Genomic DNA, 22,678 nt, shown 5'->3' with positions numbered 1-22,678 from the left:
AAATTAACCCAACAAAGATGGCGGGTTAATTTGCATATATAGGTGTGAGTGGCAGGGGGTAGGGCAGGACCCTTGTGTCATCACCATGGCAACGACACAGGCCTTCCTTACTCCAGGTGGGAGGGAAAGGGAGCTCTGGCCAGAGCGAAGGCAGTGCCAGCAGCCAGGGGAAGGAAGGCCCATTTTTGAACGAGTCTTCCTGCATTGGGCCTCTAGTCAATGTATAAATAGATAACCAATATATGAAAAATATGTGAGAAAATAGTATACAGGTTTGCTGTGTGGCTTTCTCCCCTCCCCCCTCCCCCCCCCCCCCCCCCCAGAAATACTGAGCCAACCAAAATATATAGGAGTATCACGTATTAGGAGTCAAATTAAGTTTATATGGAAAAGTAAATTTTCTATATACATATTTTTCTCAGTGATGAACTCTAATACTTTGAAGAGCACAAGTCCACAAAGTTGCTTGATTTTATTTCTTACCAAAATTGCTTGAACAGTAATTGCTTTCCAGAGTACCAGCCCATCTACATTTTTGTTGACACATGGCTATGGTGGGTTTTAAACCTTAATTAAAAAAGAAAAGACATAAGATTCAGGAAAATGAATTCAAATATAATTGGTATTTAGATACAAATCCATCACTTTAACATTCATATTTATTTAACTGAGCCACCAATATGTCATTGCAATGAAATAATTAAAGAGCATGCAAAAGAAATTATTTATACTACCAACTAAAATTGCTCCTTTGTTGAATTTTAAGCCTGAGATAAAAGAAAACCCATAATTAGCCTTATTCTCTTATTTTCCATAAAAATAATACTATAACCAAAAATAGAGTTTTCATTTGCCCTGATTAGAAAAATCTAGTACAACAAATATATAGTGTATATATTGTCTCCTTAAAGATGGAGAGAGCTTTCTTGGTACATTTAAAACATGCAATTACTTAAATGTAAGCAGAACATGGTTTTTAGAAATACTGCTCATGTGTAAAGTACGTTATATCTATAATTAGATGCAACCAATTACTAAACATTTATGTTGAGCCTTCCACGGCCTGTCTGGAAATAGTTTTGTTGTCACACCTAGGGCATGCTTTTTGCATCTAGTGGGTAGGAATGCTGCTAGATAACTTACAATGGACAGTGCCCAATAGGAAAAAATTATGTGGCCCAAAATGTGACTAGTCCCAAGGTTGAGAAACCATGAGTTAAAAAAATAAAATATTTAATCCCAATTACCATCATTTAAAATGTTTCAAAAATACTTGCTGTTCACTTATATGTGGCAATATTCTAGGAAAAACCAAGCAAAACAACTGTAACAAAATTGTACTCCTTAGGTAAGAATTTGCAATTGAAGTACTGCCCTTCTAATAGGTTCTGTGGACTCTTCTGTGAATTTATTATTTATTTACTCTTAATTTGTATCCCTACTAAACTCCAAAAAAGGACCTGAAGTGGATTACAACATAAAATATATAAAATAAAATGTTAAATAATACATACATACATTTCTTTTTAAGACAAAGAACTCAGTAAACACTTGAGAGAACGTTGTTCCAGAAGTTAGAGATTTACCTAATGAATTAAACCAAAAAATACTGGCATTATGTTCTCCCTGATGGATGAAAGGGAGATGTAGATGACTGGAAGCCAGCTCCTTCTCAGCCTCCAAATGTCAGAATGGAAGTTGGGTTTGTGTCCCACACTGTTCCTCCCCTGCCTTCCGTAGATCCTTGCTCTCTTGCTCTTAGTTATCAGCTACACAACCTTAACCCTCTTCACCCTACTACTGTCATCTCCCCAGTGCCCTGCTCTTCCAGCACACACCTGATTCTCAGCCTTCCTCTCTGTGTACTCCTGCACTCATCTTGGTGGGGCACCCTCAGTGTGGTGCTCCCTCTCCATGCCATGGCCTCATTCTTCCCAGAGACTTTCTCTCTGCTCCATTTCAGTAACTTAGTCCCAGGCTCACATGTACTCCTGTTGAAGTCTTTAGTCATCAATCTCGCAAATTTAGATATCTTTATATCCAGTATAACTGCCTCTACTTCAAGCTTAGTTATTGATTTACTCTCATGACTTTTTTTTTTCCCTATCTTTAGTGGTCCACACCTTCATTTGTTCCCAATTCATCTTTACTTCCTTGGCTGTCCCACTTAGTTTCCATTATTTCTGTCATTTTCCTGACAATACCTTAAATGTCCTTTCCCCCTTGTCCCTCAACCCTGTTTGAACCTGTGCCTGCACTCAGCTGAGTCCACAAATGGACCCTCATCGAAGTGACAAGATGTTTGGTGGATCAACTAACTCCCCAATTTCCGCAGCTCTTTTTCAAATTCTCTCATTCTCCTAACCACCCCCCTTCTCATTATTAACAGGTGATCCTGCCTATTTCATAGAGAGAACAGAGATCATAGAAGAAAATTTCTGCAAGATTCCCATCAAACCTTCAAAGCTGTCTTGTCTGCAATTGCTCTCTTCTCTCCCTCCCCTGAGGGAAGAGGCTGCTCCGCCTCTGGCCAAAGGTCTGTCCTGTGAGTTCTCTGGAACAGCGGTTACCAACCTTTCAGACCTCATGGACCACCAGTGGTCCACAGACCACCAGTTGGTGACCTCTGCTCTGGAGATCATGCCCCTCACCTTAGTAGATGTTCCCTCTTCAGGTCATCCTTCTGTCTGCCAATATGTTCTCCATTGCTGGCTGCTTCCCATTGCCTTTAACTTCTAGAATCTAGATACTCAAAGCCTCTCTCTCTCTCCTTTATGACCAAACTTGTGGAATGAGTTTCTGGAATTTACTATGAATTTTTTCTCCTTGTTCCAAACACCTCAGCCCACTTACATAACTCTTGCTAGGATCTCCAAGTCATGAAAAAGAATGGAAACATTTTATTCCTTCCCTTTTTGGAAGTTTCATCAACACTTGGCTCTACTAACCATTCCCTTCTTACAACATCTTCTTCCCAGGGTTCCCTGGCACATGCTCCTGGCTTCCCTCCCTCCTCCTAGTTCTCGCCTTTCAGTCTCCATTACTAGCATATTCTCCCTTTAAAGTGTTGGAGTTTTGAGAGAGTTAATTCAGCCCTTCTTTCACCTCTAACCTCTTCCTAGGCAATTTCATTCTGGGTCCTGGTATCAACCATGTACTGGTGATGATTCTTATATTTAGATATCTTGCTTAAATCTCTCTTCTGGTCTGAAGGCTCATAGATATAACTGTCCACATGACATTTCACGGACACCTCAGATCCAACAAGGTCACAGCTTATCTTATCAGTCTACCCCTCTACCCAGTTCTCAACTTCAGTGAATGGTTACATTATCCCCAAGATTTTGCAACCCAGGGATCTGGAAGGCATTCTTGACACATACCTGATCTCCCTAGTCCAATTAATCACCAAGCCCTGTCAATATCTCCCAAGGTCCCTGAGTTGCACAGTTGTCAGTAGCTCTTGACTATCTCTGTATTTTATTTATTTATTTATTTATTTATTTATTTATTTATTTATTTAAATTTATTTTACAGAGAGAAAGAGAGAAGCATTGATTTGTTGTTCCACTTATTTATACATACATTGGTTGATCCTTATATGTGCCCTGACTGAGGATCAAATCTGAAACCTTAGTATAATGGGATAATGCTCTAACCAACTGAGCTACCTGTCAGGGCTCTCTGTATTTACATCATAGCACAGAAGTTCACCTGGACAACCACAGAACCTACGAATCCTCTTGACCCCTAAAACACATTCACGTCACAGTGACAAGAGTGATCTTCACAGTGCAAATCTAATCCTGAACTTTGCTTAAATCCATCAACAGTTTCCCAGACACAGGATAAATTCCAAAATACTTAGAGCATAAGGAAAGAGGTGGTAGGGACCAAAAATGAATCTAAAAAGAGAGAATAGGGATGAAGTGTGAAGGGCCTTATATACCACATGAAAGAGTTGGGCTCCCATGCTGTCCAATTTGGTAGCCACTAAGCATATGAGGCTTTTTAAATTTCATTAAATTAAAAAATTCAGTCCCTCAGTGCACCAGCCATATTTTCAGTGCTCAGTAGTGGCTAATGTACTGGGTGGCAAGATGTAGAGAATGACTTTAAGAGGGAGACAGGCTTGGTTGGCTGTGTGTGTGTGTGTGTGTGTGTGTGTGTGTGTGTGTGTGAGTGGTGGCAGAGAAAGCAGTGGGGAGGTCAGACAGAGGTCAAAGATGATTCTCAGAGGGTGGCTCTGATGTTTTAGGCTATGTTGGGAAGCAGGTGGAGGAGCAGGTTTATTGCAGAAAGTGGTGTAATAAAAACAAGTTGTGTTTGATAGGTTTTAATATAAATGTCTAGTAGTTGAAAAACTCTTGGAGATAATTACAAATCCATGTTTGCAATTTAAGAGAAAGTTTAAGACTGGAGATAAAACCTAAGGAACCACTAAGCACTATGGGTATTGGAAAGAATAAGGACAGCAGGGTCCACTGAGATGAGCTGGAGGCAGTAACCTTCCAGGCCACAAGGTGGCAAACTTGGGGAATGCTCAGAAAAACCAACTCTTTTAGAAGGGCCTGTCCTCAGGACAACCTTACTTGGGGAGTATACAGAAAATAGTGGACAATAAAGTTGGTCTTATTTCAAACTGCTTCATTTCTTAACCTTAGGTCCTTCCTCCTCACTTTTTTTCTGCTCCCAGGATTTAGATTTTGATATTTGGGGCCTGAAATCCCAGTGAGTAGAGTTAATAGGATGTAGAAACTAGATACAGGGAACCCCTCCTGTCTCTCCAATTCTTAGATCATGTCCCAGACCAGAGTTTCCCAACTGACTTCTAGAATATGTCAAATATATTTTTTTATTTACTCTAACAAAAGATGTAATATATTTTGTATTACACACTTTGGAGCGAAGCAAAAACAATAAAAAAGTGCAAATACTGGCAGATGTGAAAACAGGCATAGTATTTTAACCTAAAATACTGTAATTCTATGTAATAAAAAGAAAACCATAATTTTATAAATGCCAGAAAAGAAAAAGTAGTCTAATAATGATCTGTTATGTGGATTCCTAGTAATTTTTAACTGGTCATAATTTTTTAAGATGACATTTACAAATTATTAGCTTAGCCTTGGCTGGTATGACTCAGTTGTTTAGAGCACTGTCCCCATACATCAGGAGGTGGCAGGTTTGATTCCCAGTCAGGGCATACACCCAGGTTTTGGTATGCAGATGGGAGGCAACCAAACAATATTTCTTTCTCACATCAATGTAATTCTCCCTCTCTTCTAAAAATCCATTTAATAAATATTATATTAGGATTCTTTTCTTTAAAAAATATTTTTATTGATTTCAGAGCGAAAGGGAGAGAGATGGAAACATCAATGATGAAAGAGAATCATTGATTGGGCTACCTCCTGCATGCCCCCCTCTGAGCATATGCCCTTGACTGGAATTGAACCCAGGCCAATGTTCTATCTATTAAGCCAAACCAGCTTTGGCTTAGCTTATTATTCTTATATCTTATACTTTTCTTTCATTAATGGAGTCATATTAGTCTCCTATGTATTGTTTTCATCTTAACTTGTTTTAGTTTTAAATAACTTCCTTTTTTTTTCTTTCTACTTTCAAAAGATTTTTTAACACTCCTTAAATGTATGTGCAAATATCAAAACAGAAAAACTCACCTGTAGTTACAGTGACTGTTGTGGTCATTGGCAGTGCTGTAGTTGTAGATAATTTTTTTGGCCTGAATTTGTAGTGACCAATAAATCCATCTGCAGTTAAGCTTAAGTCTGAGAAAAACTGAATGAGAAGTTCATGTTTTTCAGATACAATTGGCCTAAAAGAACAAAAACATGTTCAAATGGATATATTTTAAGGTTTAGGTGGTACCTCTCTGAATGTAGAATTTTCTAGGTTTCCTTTAATTTCTGACAAATTACTACTTGTTTAAACTTAAAAGCTAACATACATTAAAAAGGTGAAAGCCTTAATCTGCTCAATGTTAATGCTAATAGCTAATACTCACTGAGTGTTTGCCGAGTTAGGCACTGTGTTTTGTGTAAACCCTCTGCACCACAATCCTATTATTATCCCCTTCTTAGAGAATAGGCAACTGATGTTTAGAGTTCAGTGATTCGCCCAAGGCCCTATAGCTATAGTGTAGGAGAGCTGGGACTTGACGCCATAGACTGCAGTGGACATATAGACCAGTGTAAACACTGAAGCTGAGCTGGTTCGTCATAACATCTAAGAATTTATATGGATGTGGGAACTACACAGTTTCTCTGAGTGAAGACTCTGGGCCTGAGAATCAGAAATTTAATGAACAAATTTCCAGGTGCTGTGAAGATACTACCTAAAGGCTGACTTCCTATCACCTAGATACAAGAAAGCCATTAGGATTTAATTGAAATCCCATTTCATTGTGTGTGTGTGTTTGTGTGTGTGTGTGTGTGTGTGTGTGTGTGTGTGTGCGCGCGCGGCGCGCTTTTCATTTGGTACTGCAGTGTTCCATTTTTAAATTATTTTATTCCCATTCTTTATTGATATTTAAGGGGTGAGGGGAGGAGAAACACTGATTTGTTGTTCCACTTATTTATGCATTCATTGGTTGTTTCTTATTATGTGCCCTGCTCAGGGATCAAACCCAAAACCTGGGTGTATTTGGAGGGTGCTCTAACCACCTGACTACAGGCCAGGGCCCATTTCTCTTTGTTGTTGTTTTTGTTAATCCTCACCCAAGGATATTTTTCCATTGATTCTCCCCCACCCCCCTTTTGGAAGATAGAAGAGAAAGGGAAATACAGAGATAAATACTATCAATGTGAGAGAAACGCTTGGATTGGTTGCCTCCTGCACAAGCCCTGGGCAGGGCTTGGGTGGGGGAGAAGCCTGCAATCAAGGTACATTCCCTTGACTGGAATCAAACCTGGAACCTTTTGGTCCACAGGCTGATGCTCTATCCACTGAGCCAAACCGGCTAGGATCCCATTTCATTTTTAATGTGTCTTATGCATGCCTGCAGTGGACCAGATTATGAGCATTTCTTTTCATAATCTTCGTAGCAAAATGCTCTGAAGGAGAAAGCAAGTAATTATTCTGTTTTGGTGCTCCTAATGACATCATTAAAAACTCCAGTTTTAAGGGTACTAAAAATTTAATGGTGATAATAACCGAGGCTTAAAAGCTCTCTTAAATCTCAGGGGATTCCATTTAAGCTTTTGCTATCATTATTTAAACAATGGTAAAAATGCTGTTTGGCTAATTCTACTTAAAAACTAATTAAGTGGAAGCATTAAATGTCATTTGAGTTAATTGAGGGTTTGACTAAAGTCCTTTTTTGAGGCATCTTCTCAGCAGAATCACTTCTTAGGCATAAGGACAGCCTATGCTGAGACAGCTGTCCATCCCTCCCCCCCTCTGCCCCCCCCGCGCCCCAGCTAATTTCAGCAGGAGGTCTGTACTTGAGCCAACCTGTCAGAAAAACTGCAAGATCTCTTTTGCCCTGAAGGTTATTACTTTCTGAGCCAAGGGACTCGACAAACCTAAAAACAAACTCATGACATGCTCTTAGTCTGGTTCACAAAAGTGACCTAGGAGATCAAATAATGCTTCTAAGAATCAAGCCTTTCACAGAAATATTCTGTCTTGGTTTTGAAAACATATCCTTTAAAGAAATACAAACAGTGTGCTTGAAACACAATTTTCAACACAGTTATAAATAAAATATTACTGATGTTTAAATGATAAAATAACAAAAAGCAATTATAAACCCCAAAAGAAACCTTAAACCCAACCCAGCCAGCCTTCTAGGCAGGATATTATAATTATAGTGACCATTCACTGCCTTTTCCATAAACTAATCTTGGGAGCTATATTGGAAACCAAATTTTCTTGAGGAAAAGTATTTTAGTGGCAGTCACATTTTTGTTATGCTGCTACTTAGCTTTGAATGATGTGACAGAATCACAGTGCCATCAATTTACTGAGGGGCATGTGCTTCATTTGCAAATTAATGTTACAAATTACTAAGAAGGAAAGAAAAAATCTCACTTGGATCCACTCTGCCCTGGCAAAGCCCAGGAGTAGATTGAGGAGGCTGCTTCATTTCTTACAGCTTACTACTTTGGTTCTTGCATTCCACAGTCTTCCCCTTCTTCAATCATAGTCAATCAACACAATGTCCTGCAAATTTTGCCTCCTAAACATTTCTTGACCCACCACATACTCTTCTCTCTTAGCCCTCACTACCTCCTGGTCTTTATCTGGACCACTGCACCTCCTGGCTAGCCTCCCTGTTCAGCAGTCTAGGATGAGGTTCTAGGGAAACAGTCCTGTCACTGTGTACCAATCTGCACTTCCAGGGCCACAATGTCTGCAGTATATGAAACCAAATTGAAACCACCTGCATCATCTCTCTCTCTAGGCCCCAACTCAAGGTTTAGGCTCCAGAAGAGCATCTGTCTGCCCTGTGTCTGCTAGCAGAGCTGCCTGTGGTTGGAATGAGCCTGTCCTCCCTTCTGCATCCAACTCCATCTCTTTCCTCAAGAAACACCATCTCCTCCAAGAGGCATCCCTGACCTTCTTCCGCTTGTCAGAAACGATCCAGTGCATTCCTTTACCTTATTTTGCTCTCTCCAACTACTTACCAATTATTAATCTCTGTGTTCCAGGTGCCTCACTTAACGCCCACAGATGCTGGCCTGTAGTAAATGTTTCTGAACTGAATTCCATGCTATTGATAGTGCACTAACCACACACAGGGATGATGTGATAGCCCCCCAACTGCAACACTTCTAGTCATACTTTTTTTGTATCTTCACCCAAGAAGGATATTTTTTTTTTAACTGAGAGAAAGGGAAAGGGGAGGGGTAGGAGGAAGTGAAGGAGGAAAGGAGGGGGATGGGAAGAGAGAGGGCAACAGACAACAATAATACAATAGGTCAGCTCCCAACTGGAAATCATATTGTAACTTAGGTATGTGCCCTGACTTAAAATTGAACACAAAACCTTCAATTCCAATATTTTTAGTGGTATCAATTCTTCCTATTCATGAGAATAGTATGTAGTGCCATTTTTTAGGTCTTTTAAAATATATTAATAAGGCTTTATCATTTTCTTATTAAGGCCTTGCACAAGATTTGTAAAATCCATTCTTGAGTATTTTATATTTTGTTGCTATTAAAATGTATTTTTAAACGTACAAATTTTAAAAACACTAAATCTGCAAGTCACACTTTAATCCAGTGATATATAAAATAGATTTTCTAAATCAAGCCAATCTTGAATTCTGTTCTTTCTTATTTTTTAAGTGACTATTATATTTCATTTGAAATGAAAGTAAACCATTATTTTTTAAAAATATTTATTGTTGAGGGAGTCCCCCCTCTTTTCTTCCTCCACAGGGTTCCTTCACCACCCTATTGTTTGTGTCCTTAGGTAATGCATATGTGCATGTAAATTCTCTAATCTTTCCAACCCCTCCCCCCTTCCCACTGAGACTCAACAGTCTGTTCCATGTTTCTATGTCTCTGATTCTATTTATTCACCAGTTTATTTTGTTCATTAGATTTCTTATTCAACTGATTCTTAGATTATTGTCAATAGATATGTATTTAATGCCAATTTACTGTTCATATTTTTATCTCTTCCCCTCATTATACTCTTCCTCCTCCTTCTTCCTCTTGTTAAAGAATACCCTTCTTATGGAAACAAATGGCTCTCCTAATGACCGAGCCGTGCCAGAGAGTCCCACACTACCTTAAGAAAGTGAAATTGGGAAGAAATGTGAGATCAAGAATCACTGCCATCAACTAAAGAAGAGCCATCTAACAATGACAAGCCTGAGAGTATTGATGAGATGCCTCTGAGGAAGGTGTTGCTGATGGAGTTCAGATCCCTGGCTTTGCCTCCAGAAATGCCCCCAGTGTCAAGGTCCACTGAAGAATTTCAAGAAATTCAGAAAGGTCGAATTTTCAGGAGCAGGAAAACTTCCACAGATCATTGGAGGATCAGATCTAATAGCCCATCATGTTCAGAAGAATACAGAATTAGAAGACTGGTTAAGGCAGGAAATGAAGGCACAAAATCAACATGCAAAAGAAGAGTCCCTTGCTGATGATCTCTTTAGATACAATCCTAACATAAAAAGGAGAAGATAGATAACTGAGGTTGTTATGAAGAAGCCATGGAAAAACATTTCCTGTCCATATTACTTCCTGTTTCCTCTGGATTCAGGGGTTCAAGTTGCAAATGCTCTCTAGCCTGAATTTGTTAAATAAAATGCATAAAACTCAAAAAAAAAAATTCCCTTCTCTTTCCCTTCTTAAAAAATACTCTTCAACATTTCATGTAATACTGGTTTCGGGGCGGGGGCAGGGGTGGGGGGCAAGGTGAACTCCTTTAGCTTTTTCTTGTCTGTGAAGCTCTTTATCTGACCTTCAATTCTACGATAAATGATAGCTTTGCTGGGTAGAGTAACCTTGGTTATAGGTCCTTGCTATTCATCACTTTGAATATTTCTCGCTATTCCTTTCTGGCCTGCAAAGTTTGTTAAAAAATCTGCTGTCAGTCATATGGGTGCTCCCTTGTAGGTAACTAACTGCTTTTCTCTTGCTGTTTTTAAGGAGCAGGAAAACTTCCACAGATCATTGTGTTTACCTATTCCACAATTTCTCTCTTTGTCTTTAACCCTTGGCATTTTAATTATGATGTGTCTTGATGTAGGCCTCTATGGGTTCCTCTTGTTTGGGACTCTTATGCTTCCTGGACTTGTAAGTCTATTTCTGCCCAGCTGAGACCCAGCTGTGAAGCAAAGCAGGCTGGTGCTAGTGCCAAGTCTTGGGTCATTTACTGATGGGTTAGGGGCATGATGACACCAGCTGTAGCTTGTTTCAGAGATTTTAGGAAAATCTGAAGCCTGAGCCAGAACAGGCCATTTATATGAAAAAGCTGCTGCAAACAGCTTGGATGGGGCTCCAAATTGGATTGGGAGAAATCTCAGAAAATCACCAGGGCTGAGCAAATAGTGTGAGCCAGGCTGATTAAGGCTCAGATATGGCTGCCAGTCAGCCCTGTGACAGGGGAGGTCCTAGCACAGGAACAATGACCCCTGTGAGCAACCCTAACTGAAAGAAAGCTACCCCTGAGTTCCTGCCCTGATGCCAGACAATCCAGTTCCTCCCCATATGTCCCTAGATTCCCCCAACGTTTCCAGGTGCTGAAGCTCAGAGGACGTGAGACTGTGCAAGTTTGTGTGCGGGCCTGTTAATAGGACCTAGTACTCCAGAAGCCTCTGTGCCACTCAGCTACAATCCCTGTTGGTTTTTACAGCCCAAAATTAGAGAGACTTCTCTTCTCAGCTCTAGAACTCTGGGATGGGGGTCTGGTGTAGGGCTGAGACTCATTGTTTCTCTTCGGTGGCCTCCATGGGATAGATCTCCCTCCTGATTAGAAAATTGGCACTCATGGATGTCAGATCAGCCAGTTCCACACCTCCACTCCCTCCTACCAGACTCATTGTGCTTTCTAGTTGCAGGACTTCCATTCAGCCAGGTTTCAGGAGTTCTGAATGATGATTGTTCTATATTTTAGTTATAATATTGATATGGTTGTGGGAGGCAACGAATATCTGTGTTTACCTATTCCACCAGCAACTCCACCAAAAGCTCACCTTTACACCATTAAGTATAGTGTCTAAATTCTGGGCATGAGGGAGACTGGCTATGCATCCTATTTGTAATGCTTTTTTTATTTTAAATTTATATACATAAAATCCTAATATGCAAATAAACCAAAACCCTAATATACAAATGGTAGAACTGAATAACGCTATGACGTGTGGTGACCACTGGGGGGCGCGTATGGAATATGGCAGGTGTTGGCAGCAGGCAGCAGAGCATGGAACATGGAGGGCATCAGTCGCAGCAGGATGGTAGAGCAGGTGGGCAGGGGCGCCAGAACAAGGTGGGTCCAGTCGCTATCATCAGGGCGAGCCTCTGGTGGTCACTGACCACCAGGAGGCAGACGCTCAAAGCAGGATCTGCCCCCAGCTGACAGACCTTTGGCCAGCCAAGTCAGGTGCCAACAGGACCCACCAATCACCCCACAGATTGCCTCTGGTCACCGGCCAGGCCTAGAAACTCTACCAATACATGAATTTCGTGCATTGGGCTTCTAGTACTATATACTACATAAGTCGCTTAGTTGAGTTTTTAATTTGATGATTGATATCTTGCATCCACATTGGAAAAGTCTGAGATATTATTTCTTCAAACATTACATTTCCTACATTATCTATTTTCTGTTAGAGAACTCTGATTACATGTGTGTTAAACATGTGACGTGCTTCCACTCTGGCCTCTGTGCCTCTGAACATCTTTCTCTTCTCCTGTCTACGCTACAGTCCAGCTAATTATCTCATAACTATTTCTCAGTTCCCTAATTCTTTCTGGAGCTATGACTTAGCAGTAATTTTACATATACAAGTTTTTTGTTTAAATTATTATATGTCTCAGTTTAAAAAATTCTCTTAAGCTCTTTTTAAAATCTGTTTCAACATTTTTGAAAGTCTCTTAGTTCTTAGTGATATTTTGAATATCCTGCACTGTGTATTTGGTTGGCATATTTCTTTAAGCATACACATTTCACATTGTCTCATACTTTTTATAAATGCCTCTGTGAGTCTGACTATACTGCTTATTTCTGATGATTCTTGTTTATGTTGGCTTTCCTTGGTGCTTTGTGCTTTTTTTTTATTGGGAACCTATGTTTCTTAAAACTTTATTTATATGTATTCTTATTTTTAATTTAAATTCTTTATTATCTAAAGTATTACATGAGTCTACTTTTTCCCCCAATTGATTGATTCCCACATGCTCCCACAACCCAGCACATGCCCTCACCACTCTACTGTCTGAGTCCACTGGTTATGCTCATATGCATGCATACAAGTCCTGTGGTTGATCTCTTACCCTTAACCCCCCCCCCCACACACACACACACCTTCCCTCATAGGTTGGACAGTCTATTTGATGCTTCTATTTCACTGGTTCTATTTTTGTTCATCAGTTTATGTTGTTCATTATATTTCACAAATGAGTGAGATCATGTGATATTTATCTTTCTCTGACTGGCTTATTTCACTTAGCATAATGTTCTCCAGTTCCATCCATGCTGTTGCAAATGGTAAGAATTCCTTCTTTTTTAAAGCAGCATAGTATTCCATTGTGTAGATGTACCACAGTTTTCTAATCCACTCATCTCCTGATGGGCACTTAGGCCGTTTTCAAATATTAGCTATTATAAATTGTGCTGGAATGAACATAATGGTGCATATATCCTTTGTAATTGGTGTTTATAGTTTCTTGGGATATATTCCTAGAAGTGGGATTACTGAGTCAAATGGAAATTCCATTTTTAATTTTTTGAGGTAATGCCATATTGTTTTCCATAGTGGTGAACCAGTCTGCATTCCCATCAGCAGAGCAAGAGGGTTCGCTTTTCTCCACATCCTGGCCAGCACTTACTGTTTGTTACTCATTGCGATTCTGACAGATGTGAGATGGTACCTTATCATTGTTTTGATTGGCATCTATTGAATGATTAGTGACTCTGAGCATGTTTTCATGTCCCTTGGCCTTCTGTATGTCCTCCTTCAAAAAGTATCCATTTATGTCTTTTGCCCATTTTTTGGATTGTTTAACTTCCCTTTGTTAAGTTGTATGACTTCCCTATAAATTTTGGAGATTAAACCTTTATGGGAGATAACATTGGCAAATATGTTCTCCCATGCAGTGGGCTTTATTGTTGTTTTTTTATGGTTTCTTTTGTGATGCAGAAGCTTTTTATTTTGATGTAATAATGTATGTTTAGTTTCTCCTAGTTTCCATTGTCCCAGGAGCTTTATCAGTAAAGATATTGCCATGACAAATGTCTGCTATGTTGCTGCCTATGGTTTCTTCTAGGATTTTTATGGTTTTCTGTTTTACATTTAAGTCCTTTATCCATTTTGAGTTTATTTTTGTGTATGGTGTAAATTGGTGGTCTAGTAAACCACACCGAGCATGGCCAATGGTTAACCTGAGGAGAGGTGTTGAAGGATTAAAGGATACAGTTGGGGTCAGATGGATCACTATGCCTGAATGAGGAAACAGTGAACCTGCCTGTAAGTAGGATCTTTAATTTATAGTCAGATTACACAAAGCAGGAGATCCAAGATGGCAGCTTAGGTGAATACACCTAAACTGTAGTCATGTACAACAATTTCAAAACTACAACTAAAAGACAAAACGTCTACAACCAAGAACCACAGGAAAGCTGCCTAAGTGGAAGCTCTACAACTAGATTGGAAGATAAAGGAACATTCAGGGCACAAGCGCTGAAAAACTGAGGTACAGAGGCACGCACGTGATACAGGCTGGCAGCAGATCCTTGCTGGTGGAGGGCGTTGCTTTCTTCAACCTGACGAGAGAAAATCTCCCAATCTCTCTGAAATCCAGTTTCTGGAAAAAATCTGGACTGTCTGCCATACGGACGGAAAGTGAGGATGGCTTGCTTGCAGAGCTGTGCGCAAGAATAATTGTTTGCTGTGCTGGGGCGCGAGACACTGGCACGAGGTCAGAGAGGCAGACAGCTGACTGGCAGCCATTGCTGTTTGCCAAGTGACACCCTAGACTAGTGACGCTCTGAGACTCCACCCTGTACAATCTACAAACACACCCAAGCTCCAAGCAGTGGCTTTTGCATAGAATGGCCTTCTCTAGTACAGTTTAACCTAGCAAACTTGCAACCTGGTACAGATAGACTTACAAGTCCAAAGCCTCCAAGCTCCAAGCAGGGAGGAGAGGACTGTGGTTCTCGCTGTAGCTCCTTCAGGGTGGCCTCAGACAGTAGCTGAACTGCACCCCATTGGAGATCCAGAAGCCAATGTATCCAATGGTCAATGTGAGAAACCAGATTTCAACTCCTCACATCCATAAGTGACACATTCAGGAGGCAGATTCAGTGAGCACCAAAGCCCCACTGAAACAAGGCTTGCACCATAAGTGTGTCTCCAACGCAGCAGTTCTTCCATTATAGATACAGTGAGTCATCACATCCAATTGGCCTGGAGGTCAATTCCTCCCTGAGTACCAACAGCAATCAAGGCATAACTACACCACGACTTTGCACTCAACCCACAAAGGGGTGTGCCAAGAACAACCACCTTGGGTGATTGGGGAAGTTGAGCTACTGGCCCCTATATGTCACCTACCACACAAAGCCACTCCATCAACACAGGGAGGCAACCAAAATGTGGAGACACAGAAGCATGTCACGAATGGGAGAGATGGAGGAAAGTAAACTACTGGACAACACAGAGTTCAGAATCACATTTATAAGGTTACTCAAGAATCTTATAAAAACTGCTGAGAAACTTGAAGAGACCTTCAAAAGGACCTTAATGAGAATACAAAAAAAAAAAAAAAAAAAAATGGAAAAGGACCAGGCAGAAATTAAGCATACACAGTCTGAAATAAAGAATATACAGAAACTCAACTGTAGATCAACGTACCCCAAGAGTCAAACCAAAGATCTGGAATATGAGGAAACAAAAAACACCCAACCAGAGGCAGAAAAAAAGAAGAATCCGAAAGTGTGAGGATAGTGTAAGGAGCCTCTGGGACGGCTTTAAGGGTAGCAACATCCAGATTTTTGGGGAGCCAGAAGAAGAGAGAGAGCAGGATATCAAAGGCCTATTGAAAGAAATAATGACAGAAAACTTCCCCTACCTGGTGAAAGACATAGACTTACAAGTCCAAAAAGCACAGAGAACCCCAAACAAGAGGAATTCAAAGAAGACCACACTGAGACACATCATAATTAAAATACCAAGGGCAAAAGACAAAGAGAAAATATTAAAAGCAGCAAGAGAAAAGCAGTTAGTTGCCTATAAAGGAGTACCCATACAATTGTTAGCTGATTTCTGAACAGAAACTATGCAGGCCAGAAGGGAGTGGCAAGAAATATTCAAAGTGATGAACAGCAAGAACATACAACCAAGATTACTCTACCCAGCAAAGCTATCATTCAGAATTGAATGTCAGATAAGAGCTTCACAGACAAGAAAAAGCTAAAGGAGTTCATCACCACCAAACCAGGATTTCATGAAATGCTGAAGGGTTTTCTTTAAGAAGAGGAAGAAGGGAAAAAAAAAAAAAGGTAAAGGTAAAAACTATGAACAACAAAAAGACATCAAATACATACCTACCAACAAGTGAATCTAAAAATCAAGTGAATACAAAATCTGAAGAACAGAATGTACTGGTGAATATAATAGAATCAGGGGCATAGAAAGGGAGTGGATTGACAATTCTCAGGGGGAAGGGCGCTTGAGGGGTGCTGGAAGAGATGGGACAAAAATTTTACACCTATGGATAAAGATAGTGGCAGGGGGTAATGGCATGGGGTGGGGTGGGGTGGGGAATCAGGTGGATGGGAACTATGGGAGGGGAAAAAAGAGGAACACCTGTAATAATCTGAAAAATAAAGATTTATTATATTTTAAAAAGAGGTTGCACAAAGCAAGACAAGGGCAAAATGTTTACAATATTCTTGCGAATTTCAAATCTGCTTCTTTCCTTTTGTTGCCATTCTCCGAACTTTATCAAGCTTTGTATAGGCAGCACTTGCTGCACACCCCACAGCCCATATCCCATACCTACCTAGGACTGCAGGGTCAAACTATAAGTTCAAGCTTACAATGATAGCCTTTTGGCTATAATTGTGCTGGGAGGGCTTTGGCCTCCAAGCTGAGACTTGTATGTGGCTTTGCCATAAGTCAGTCTGAGGCCTGATCCAATCTGAATGCTGTAGCCACTCTCCACAATCTAGATTCACTTTTATGAATGTATCTGTCCAATTTTCCTAACACCATTTATTGAAGAGACTGTCTAGACTCCACTGTATGCTCATGCCTATGCCAAATGTTAATTGAGCATAATGCCTTGGGTTGATCTCTGGGTTCCCTGTTCAGTTCCATTGGTCTATATGTGTGTTCTATGCCAGTACCAGGCAGTTTTGAGAACCATAGATTGGTGACATAGCTTGATATCTGGTATTGTGATCCCTCCAACATTGTTCTTCTTTCTCAGGTTGTTGCAGTTATTCAGGGTCTTTTTACATTCAAGAAGACTTTATTATTATTATAATTATAATAATTATTATTTTAGTTTAATAAATATTTATTGTTCACGTTATTACAATTGTTCCTCTTTTCCCCCCCAAAGCTCCCCTCCACCTGGTTCCCACCCCACCCTCTACTCTTACCTCTCCTCCACTGTCTTTATCCATAGGTATACGCTTTTTGTCCAGTCTCTTCCTGCACCTCCCACACCCCTTTCCCCCTGAGAATTGTCAGTCCATTCCTTTTCTATGCCCCTGATCCTATTATATTCACCAGTTTATTCTGTTCTTCAGATTTTTTTATTCACTTGATTTTTAGATTCACTTGTTGCTAGCCATGTATTTGTTGTTCAGAATTTTTTTTAAAATATATTTTATTGATTTTGTACAGAAAGGGAGAGAGAGAGCTAGAAACATCAATGAGAGAGAGTCATCAACCAGCTGCCTCTTGCACACCCCCCACTGGGGATATGCCCGCAACCAAGGCACATGCCCTTGACCGGAATCGAACCCGGGTCCCCTCAGTCCCCAAGCCGACGCTCTATCCATTGAGCCAAACCGGTCTCGGCTGTTGTTCATAATTTTTTATCTTTACCTTTTTCTTCTTCCTCCCCTTAAAGAATATCTTTCAACATTTCATATAATACTGGTTTGATGGTGATAAACTCCTTAAGCTTTTTCTTATCTGTGAAGCTCTTTATCTGCCCTTCAATTCTGAATGATAACTTTGCTGGGTAGAGTAATCTTTGTTGTAGGTTCATGCTATTAATTCAAGAAATATTTGAATATTTCTTGCCACTCTTGTCTGGCCTGCATAGTTTCTGTTGAGAAATCAGCTGACCACCATAAGAGTGCTCCCTTGTAGGTAATTAACTGTTTTTCTCTTGCTGCTTTTAATATTTTCTTTGTCTTTTGCTGTTGGCATTTTAATTATGATATGTCTTGGTGTGGTCCTTTTTGGATTCCTTTTGTTTGGGGTTCTGTGCACTTCCTGGACTTATAAGTCTATTTCTTTCACCAGGTGGGGGATGTTTTCAGTCATTATTTCTTCAAATAGGTTTTCAGTATCTTGCTCTCTCTCTTCTTTGGGAACCCCCATAATTTGGATGTTGGTACACTTGAGGTTGTCCCAGAGGCTCCTTACACTATGTTCAAATTTTTAAATTCTTTTTTATTTTTGCTTTTCCAGTTGAGTGTTTTTTGCTTCCTTATATTTCAAATATTTGACTTGACAGCCTCTAGTCTGCTGTTAAGTCTCTGTATAATATTTTTTATTTCAGTCAGTGTATGCTTAATTTCTAGTTGATCTTTTTTCATTCTCAAGGGTCTCACTAAATTTATAGGCCTTTTCTAGGATATTCATGAAAAACCTTATAACCATGGTTTTGAACTCTATATCCAGTCATTTGTTTTCCTCCATTTCTTTCATTTGTGATCTGTTTCTTTGTCTCTGCATTTTCACTGCTTCCCTGAGATGGTAGAGTAGCTTTGTGTGCTAGGTGTTCTCTAGGGCACAGTGACTTGAGGTGGACACTCTTGGTGCACCCCTTTGTGGGCTGTGTGCACAATCTTATTTTAGTTAAGTCTTGATTATTGTTGGTATCACTGGGAGGGATTAACCTCCAGGCTAATTGGCTGTGAGGATCAACTATGTCTGCACTGGGAGAATTTCTGTGCTGGAGAAACTCTTATGAGATAAGACTTGAAAATTGCAAAAGCCTCTGTGTTCAATTTGGATGGGGTGGGGTTTCAGGAAAGAGCAGACAGCCTTGGCTTTCTGTCAGCCCTGTCCTATGAGGCCTCTGGCACTCAGTGTCCCTCAGTAATCGCTGCAAGCACCTCGGGAGAAAGCCATCATCAAGTTTCGCCCACTGCCAGACAGTCCATTTTTTCCCCTGAATGAGTTGGCGTTCCCAGAAACTTACCTGGAACTGGAGTTCAGCGCAGTCAGGAGTTTCCTTCTCCCTCCCGCTTTAGAGAGCCAGTTGTACACTCAGCCTCCCGTGCATTCAGCAGTCAGTCCTCTTTGTGCATGCGCACCTCTGGACCTCTGCCTTCTACGGCTTCCGACTCTCAGTGTGCTTTCTCTTTCCCTCATAGTCCAGATTCCACCCAAATGAGTTTGGTTTCCCAACATCTTGCCCAGGACTAGAGTTCAGCACAGTCAGGAGCTTCTGACTCCCTCCCGCTTTAGAAAGTCAGCCGCCATTGCACACAGCCGCTTGTCCTCTCTGTATGCGAGTCTCCCTACCTCTGCCTCCTGCAGCTCCTCTGATTCTCAATGTTCTTTCCTCTTTTCTTCTAGTTGTAGAATTTCCACTTGGCCAGCTTTCCCATGGTTCTGGATGGCTGTCTGTTTTGTCTTTTAGTTGTAGTTTTGATATTGTTGTGCAAGGCAGCAGTGTAGGTGTGTACTTATGCCACCATCTTGGTTTCTCCTATTAACATGCCCAGATGACTTTTTGGAGAGTTTGTTCTAGGTCTTTGAAGTATGGCATTGGTATTTTAATGGAGAGTGAATTGAATATATAGATTGCTTTGGGTAGTATGGACATTTTGATTATGTTGATTCTACCAATCCATGTACACAAACTATTCTTTTATTTGTTTATATCTTCCTTTATCTCTTTTTTCAGTGTCTGATAATTTTCTGAGTACAGGTTCTTTACCTCCTTGGTTAAATTTATTCCTGGTATCTTAATTTTTTTTGTTGCAATGGTAAATGAGATTTTTTTGTTTTGTTTCTCTTTCTGTGAGTTCATTATCAGTGTATAAAAAAGCCATAGATTTCTGAATGTAAATTTTGTATCCTGCTACATTGCCAAACTCATTAAGTCTATTATGTTTTTATTGGAGTCTTTAGGGTTTTCTCTGTATAATGCCATGTCATCTGCAAATAATTACAGCTTTGTCCTCTAGGAAGGATGTTAGGCTGTCTGGTCTAATTAGCATATTATTCTTTTATTATTATTGATAGGTATTTGTTTGTTGCCATTTTTATCCTTTGTGCCTGTGTTCCTCCTTCCCTTTCTATTTCTTATTTTTTACAGCATGCTTTTAACATTTCTTGCATTGCTGGTTTGGTGGTAATAAGCTCCCTTAGACCTTTTTTGGCTATGAACCTGCTGATTTCACCTTCAATTTTGAATGATAGCCTTACTGGGTATAGTGCTCTTGGATTCAGTCCCTTGCTTTGTATCACTTTGTATATTTTATTCTATTTCCTTCTGGCTTGATTTGTTTCTGTCGAGAAATCAGTTGATAGTCTAATGGGAGATCCCTTATAGGTAACTTTCTGTCTCTCTTTAGCAGCCTTTAAGATTCTTGCTTTTTCATTGGTGTTTTCCAATTTAATTATGATGTGTCTTGGTGTCAGTCTATTTGGGTTCATCTTGTTTGGGACTCTTGTGAGCTTTTTCGACTTGTGTGAGTTTTTTATTCCCAATATCATGGAAGTTTTCTGTCATTACTAGTATTTCTTCAAACGGGTTTTCTACTCCTCACTCTACTTCCTCTCCTTCTGGTACCCTATTATGCAGAGTTGTTTTATTTCATGTTGTCTCAAAGCTCCCTTACGCTCTCCTCCTCCTTTTTAAGTTTTCTTTCTAGTTGCTGCTGTGCTTTATCTATATTGTCTTCTAATTCACTAATATAGTCCTTACTGCTGGTCTATTGTTGAAACTGTTTTGTTCTTTATTGTGGCTACGTCATTCTTCACTTCCTCTTGATTCTTCTTCATTTCTTCTTGATTTTTATGCATATTGTTGAATTTATCTTCCATCCTTTTCAGTGTCCTTATACCATTGCTCTGAATTCTTTCTCTGACAACTTGCTTACCCCCATTTCGTTATTTCCTTTTCTGATAATTCCTCCTTGACTTTAGAAGGGGAGGTTGTTTCTTTATCTCCCAATTTTTCTTTGTGATTCAAAGAAACAGACGAGATCAACTGCTATGCTACCCAGATTTTTTTGAGTTTGTCTCATGTAGTAGATGTTTTATGGACCCAGTGGTACAATCTCTCTGGTCTGGGCAATCTAGGGATACCTCCAACTTGGGAAATTTGAGTTATCTTGGTGTAACTGGACTTGAATATTATTGTCCGATCCATGGATGGAGTCTCCTTTCAGTGTGTCTGGTTATGTGGCTCACTTTCTACTACATTGACCAAACAGCACAAATTACAACTCAATAAAACACGAAACAAAGCATGAATGTAATCAGGATACTGATAACCCCAATATTAGTGACCACTAGAGAAAAGAGAATTAGGGAAGAGAAAACAGAGCAAAAATGATATCAAGGAAAGAGCAAAATGGTAAGAGAAAAGAAAAAGTAAAAAAAAAAAAAAAAAAAAAATATATATATATATATATATATATATATATATATATATATATATATATATATATATATATAGATGGAGAGAAAACACTACAGAACAAAAAGATAAATGAAAATGCAAACAAAGAACACCCAGAAAAGAGAGTGGAGGCAGAATCTGTAGAGGCAGAGCTTATATACAGAAAGTAAGGTTAAGGAATTGAATGAATATGGGGAGGACCTCAGTTCAGTAAAGAGGAAGCAGAAAGAGGATGAGTAGAAAAGAAAAGAAAGATAAAGAAAACAATTTTAAAAATAAGATAAAATAATTAAAAATAGAATGAAGAAAAATAATGTGAAAAAAGAAAAAAACAAAGAAACATTTTTAAATTTTTATTTATTTATTTATTTATTTATTTATTTATTTATTTATTTATACTTTATTGATTTCTTACAGAGAGGAAGAGAGGGAGATAGAGAGCTAGAAACATCGATGAGAGAGAAATCGATCAGCTGCCTCTTGCACACCCCCCACTGGGGATGTGCCCGCAACCAAGGTACATGCCCTTGACCAGAATCGAACCTGGGACCTTTCAGTCCGCAGGTCGATGCTCCATCCACTGAGCCAAACCAGTTTCGGCAACATTTTTAAATTTTTAAATAAAAAATAAAATTTTAAAAATGAGTGAAGTGTTGTTCATTTCAGCTGTTTTAATGCTCCATGGGGGCTGATTTATGATCCCACTCTTCTATACTGTCTGACACTTCTCAGTGCCTTGTTAGGTAGTCAGCACCATCTTGAATTTCCATCTTTTGTGTCTATCTCCACTGCCTTGGCTGCCAGCAGGCAGGACCAATCTGCCAACTTAGATTGTCTGCCTGCTGTCAATCTTAATCTCTCAGCATCTATTTCTGACATAGATTTAGTTAGGGAGGTTGCTGTATTGCTTTCTGAGACTGAATGGCCGCTCTTCAATCTAGTCCCTGAGGGCTCTTAGAGGCTATTCAGATTTTTTGTGTCCTTTGTACCTCTCAGGATATAGTCTGAGTGGTACAAATTGCCTGGAGATTGCTGGGAGATAGCTCTTCAGGAGAAAATGGCTGCTTATGTCTAGAGGGTCAGGAATGTCCCAGTGTTGGACTCCTGGTCACCTCTCCCCAACCTGCTCTTCTCCACAGCCTCTCCCCAGA

General features: G+C 39.8%; 1 protein-coding gene across 2 annotated transcripts in view; it reads right to left on the bottom strand.

Annotated features, from left to right (window-relative positions):
• The window catches only part of PCOLCE2 (procollagen C-endopeptidase enhancer 2), a 163,609-nt gene that overhangs the window by 34,581 nt on the left and 106,350 nt on the right, over positions 1-22,678 (bottom strand). For both annotated transcript variants that reach the window (XM_084875949.1, XM_084875950.1), the window contains exons 6-7: positions 5,685-5,839; positions 484-567 (exon numbers count right to left, since the gene is read on the bottom strand). In XM_084875949.1, the coding sequence (XP_084732075.1) occupies positions 484-567; positions 5,685-5,839 (239 nt within the window). The remainder of the gene's footprint in view (positions 1-483; positions 568-5,684; positions 5,840-22,678) is intronic.

Source organism: Pipistrellus hanaki, assembly GCF_964339955.1.
Source record: "Pipistrellus hanaki genome assembly, chromosome: 2".
Lineage (NCBI taxonomy): Eukaryota > Metazoa > Chordata > Mammalia > Chiroptera > Vespertilionidae > Pipistrellus > Pipistrellus hanaki.
Note: the sequence above shows the minus strand (reverse complement) of the source record. Positions and strands in the feature narration are given on the sequence as shown.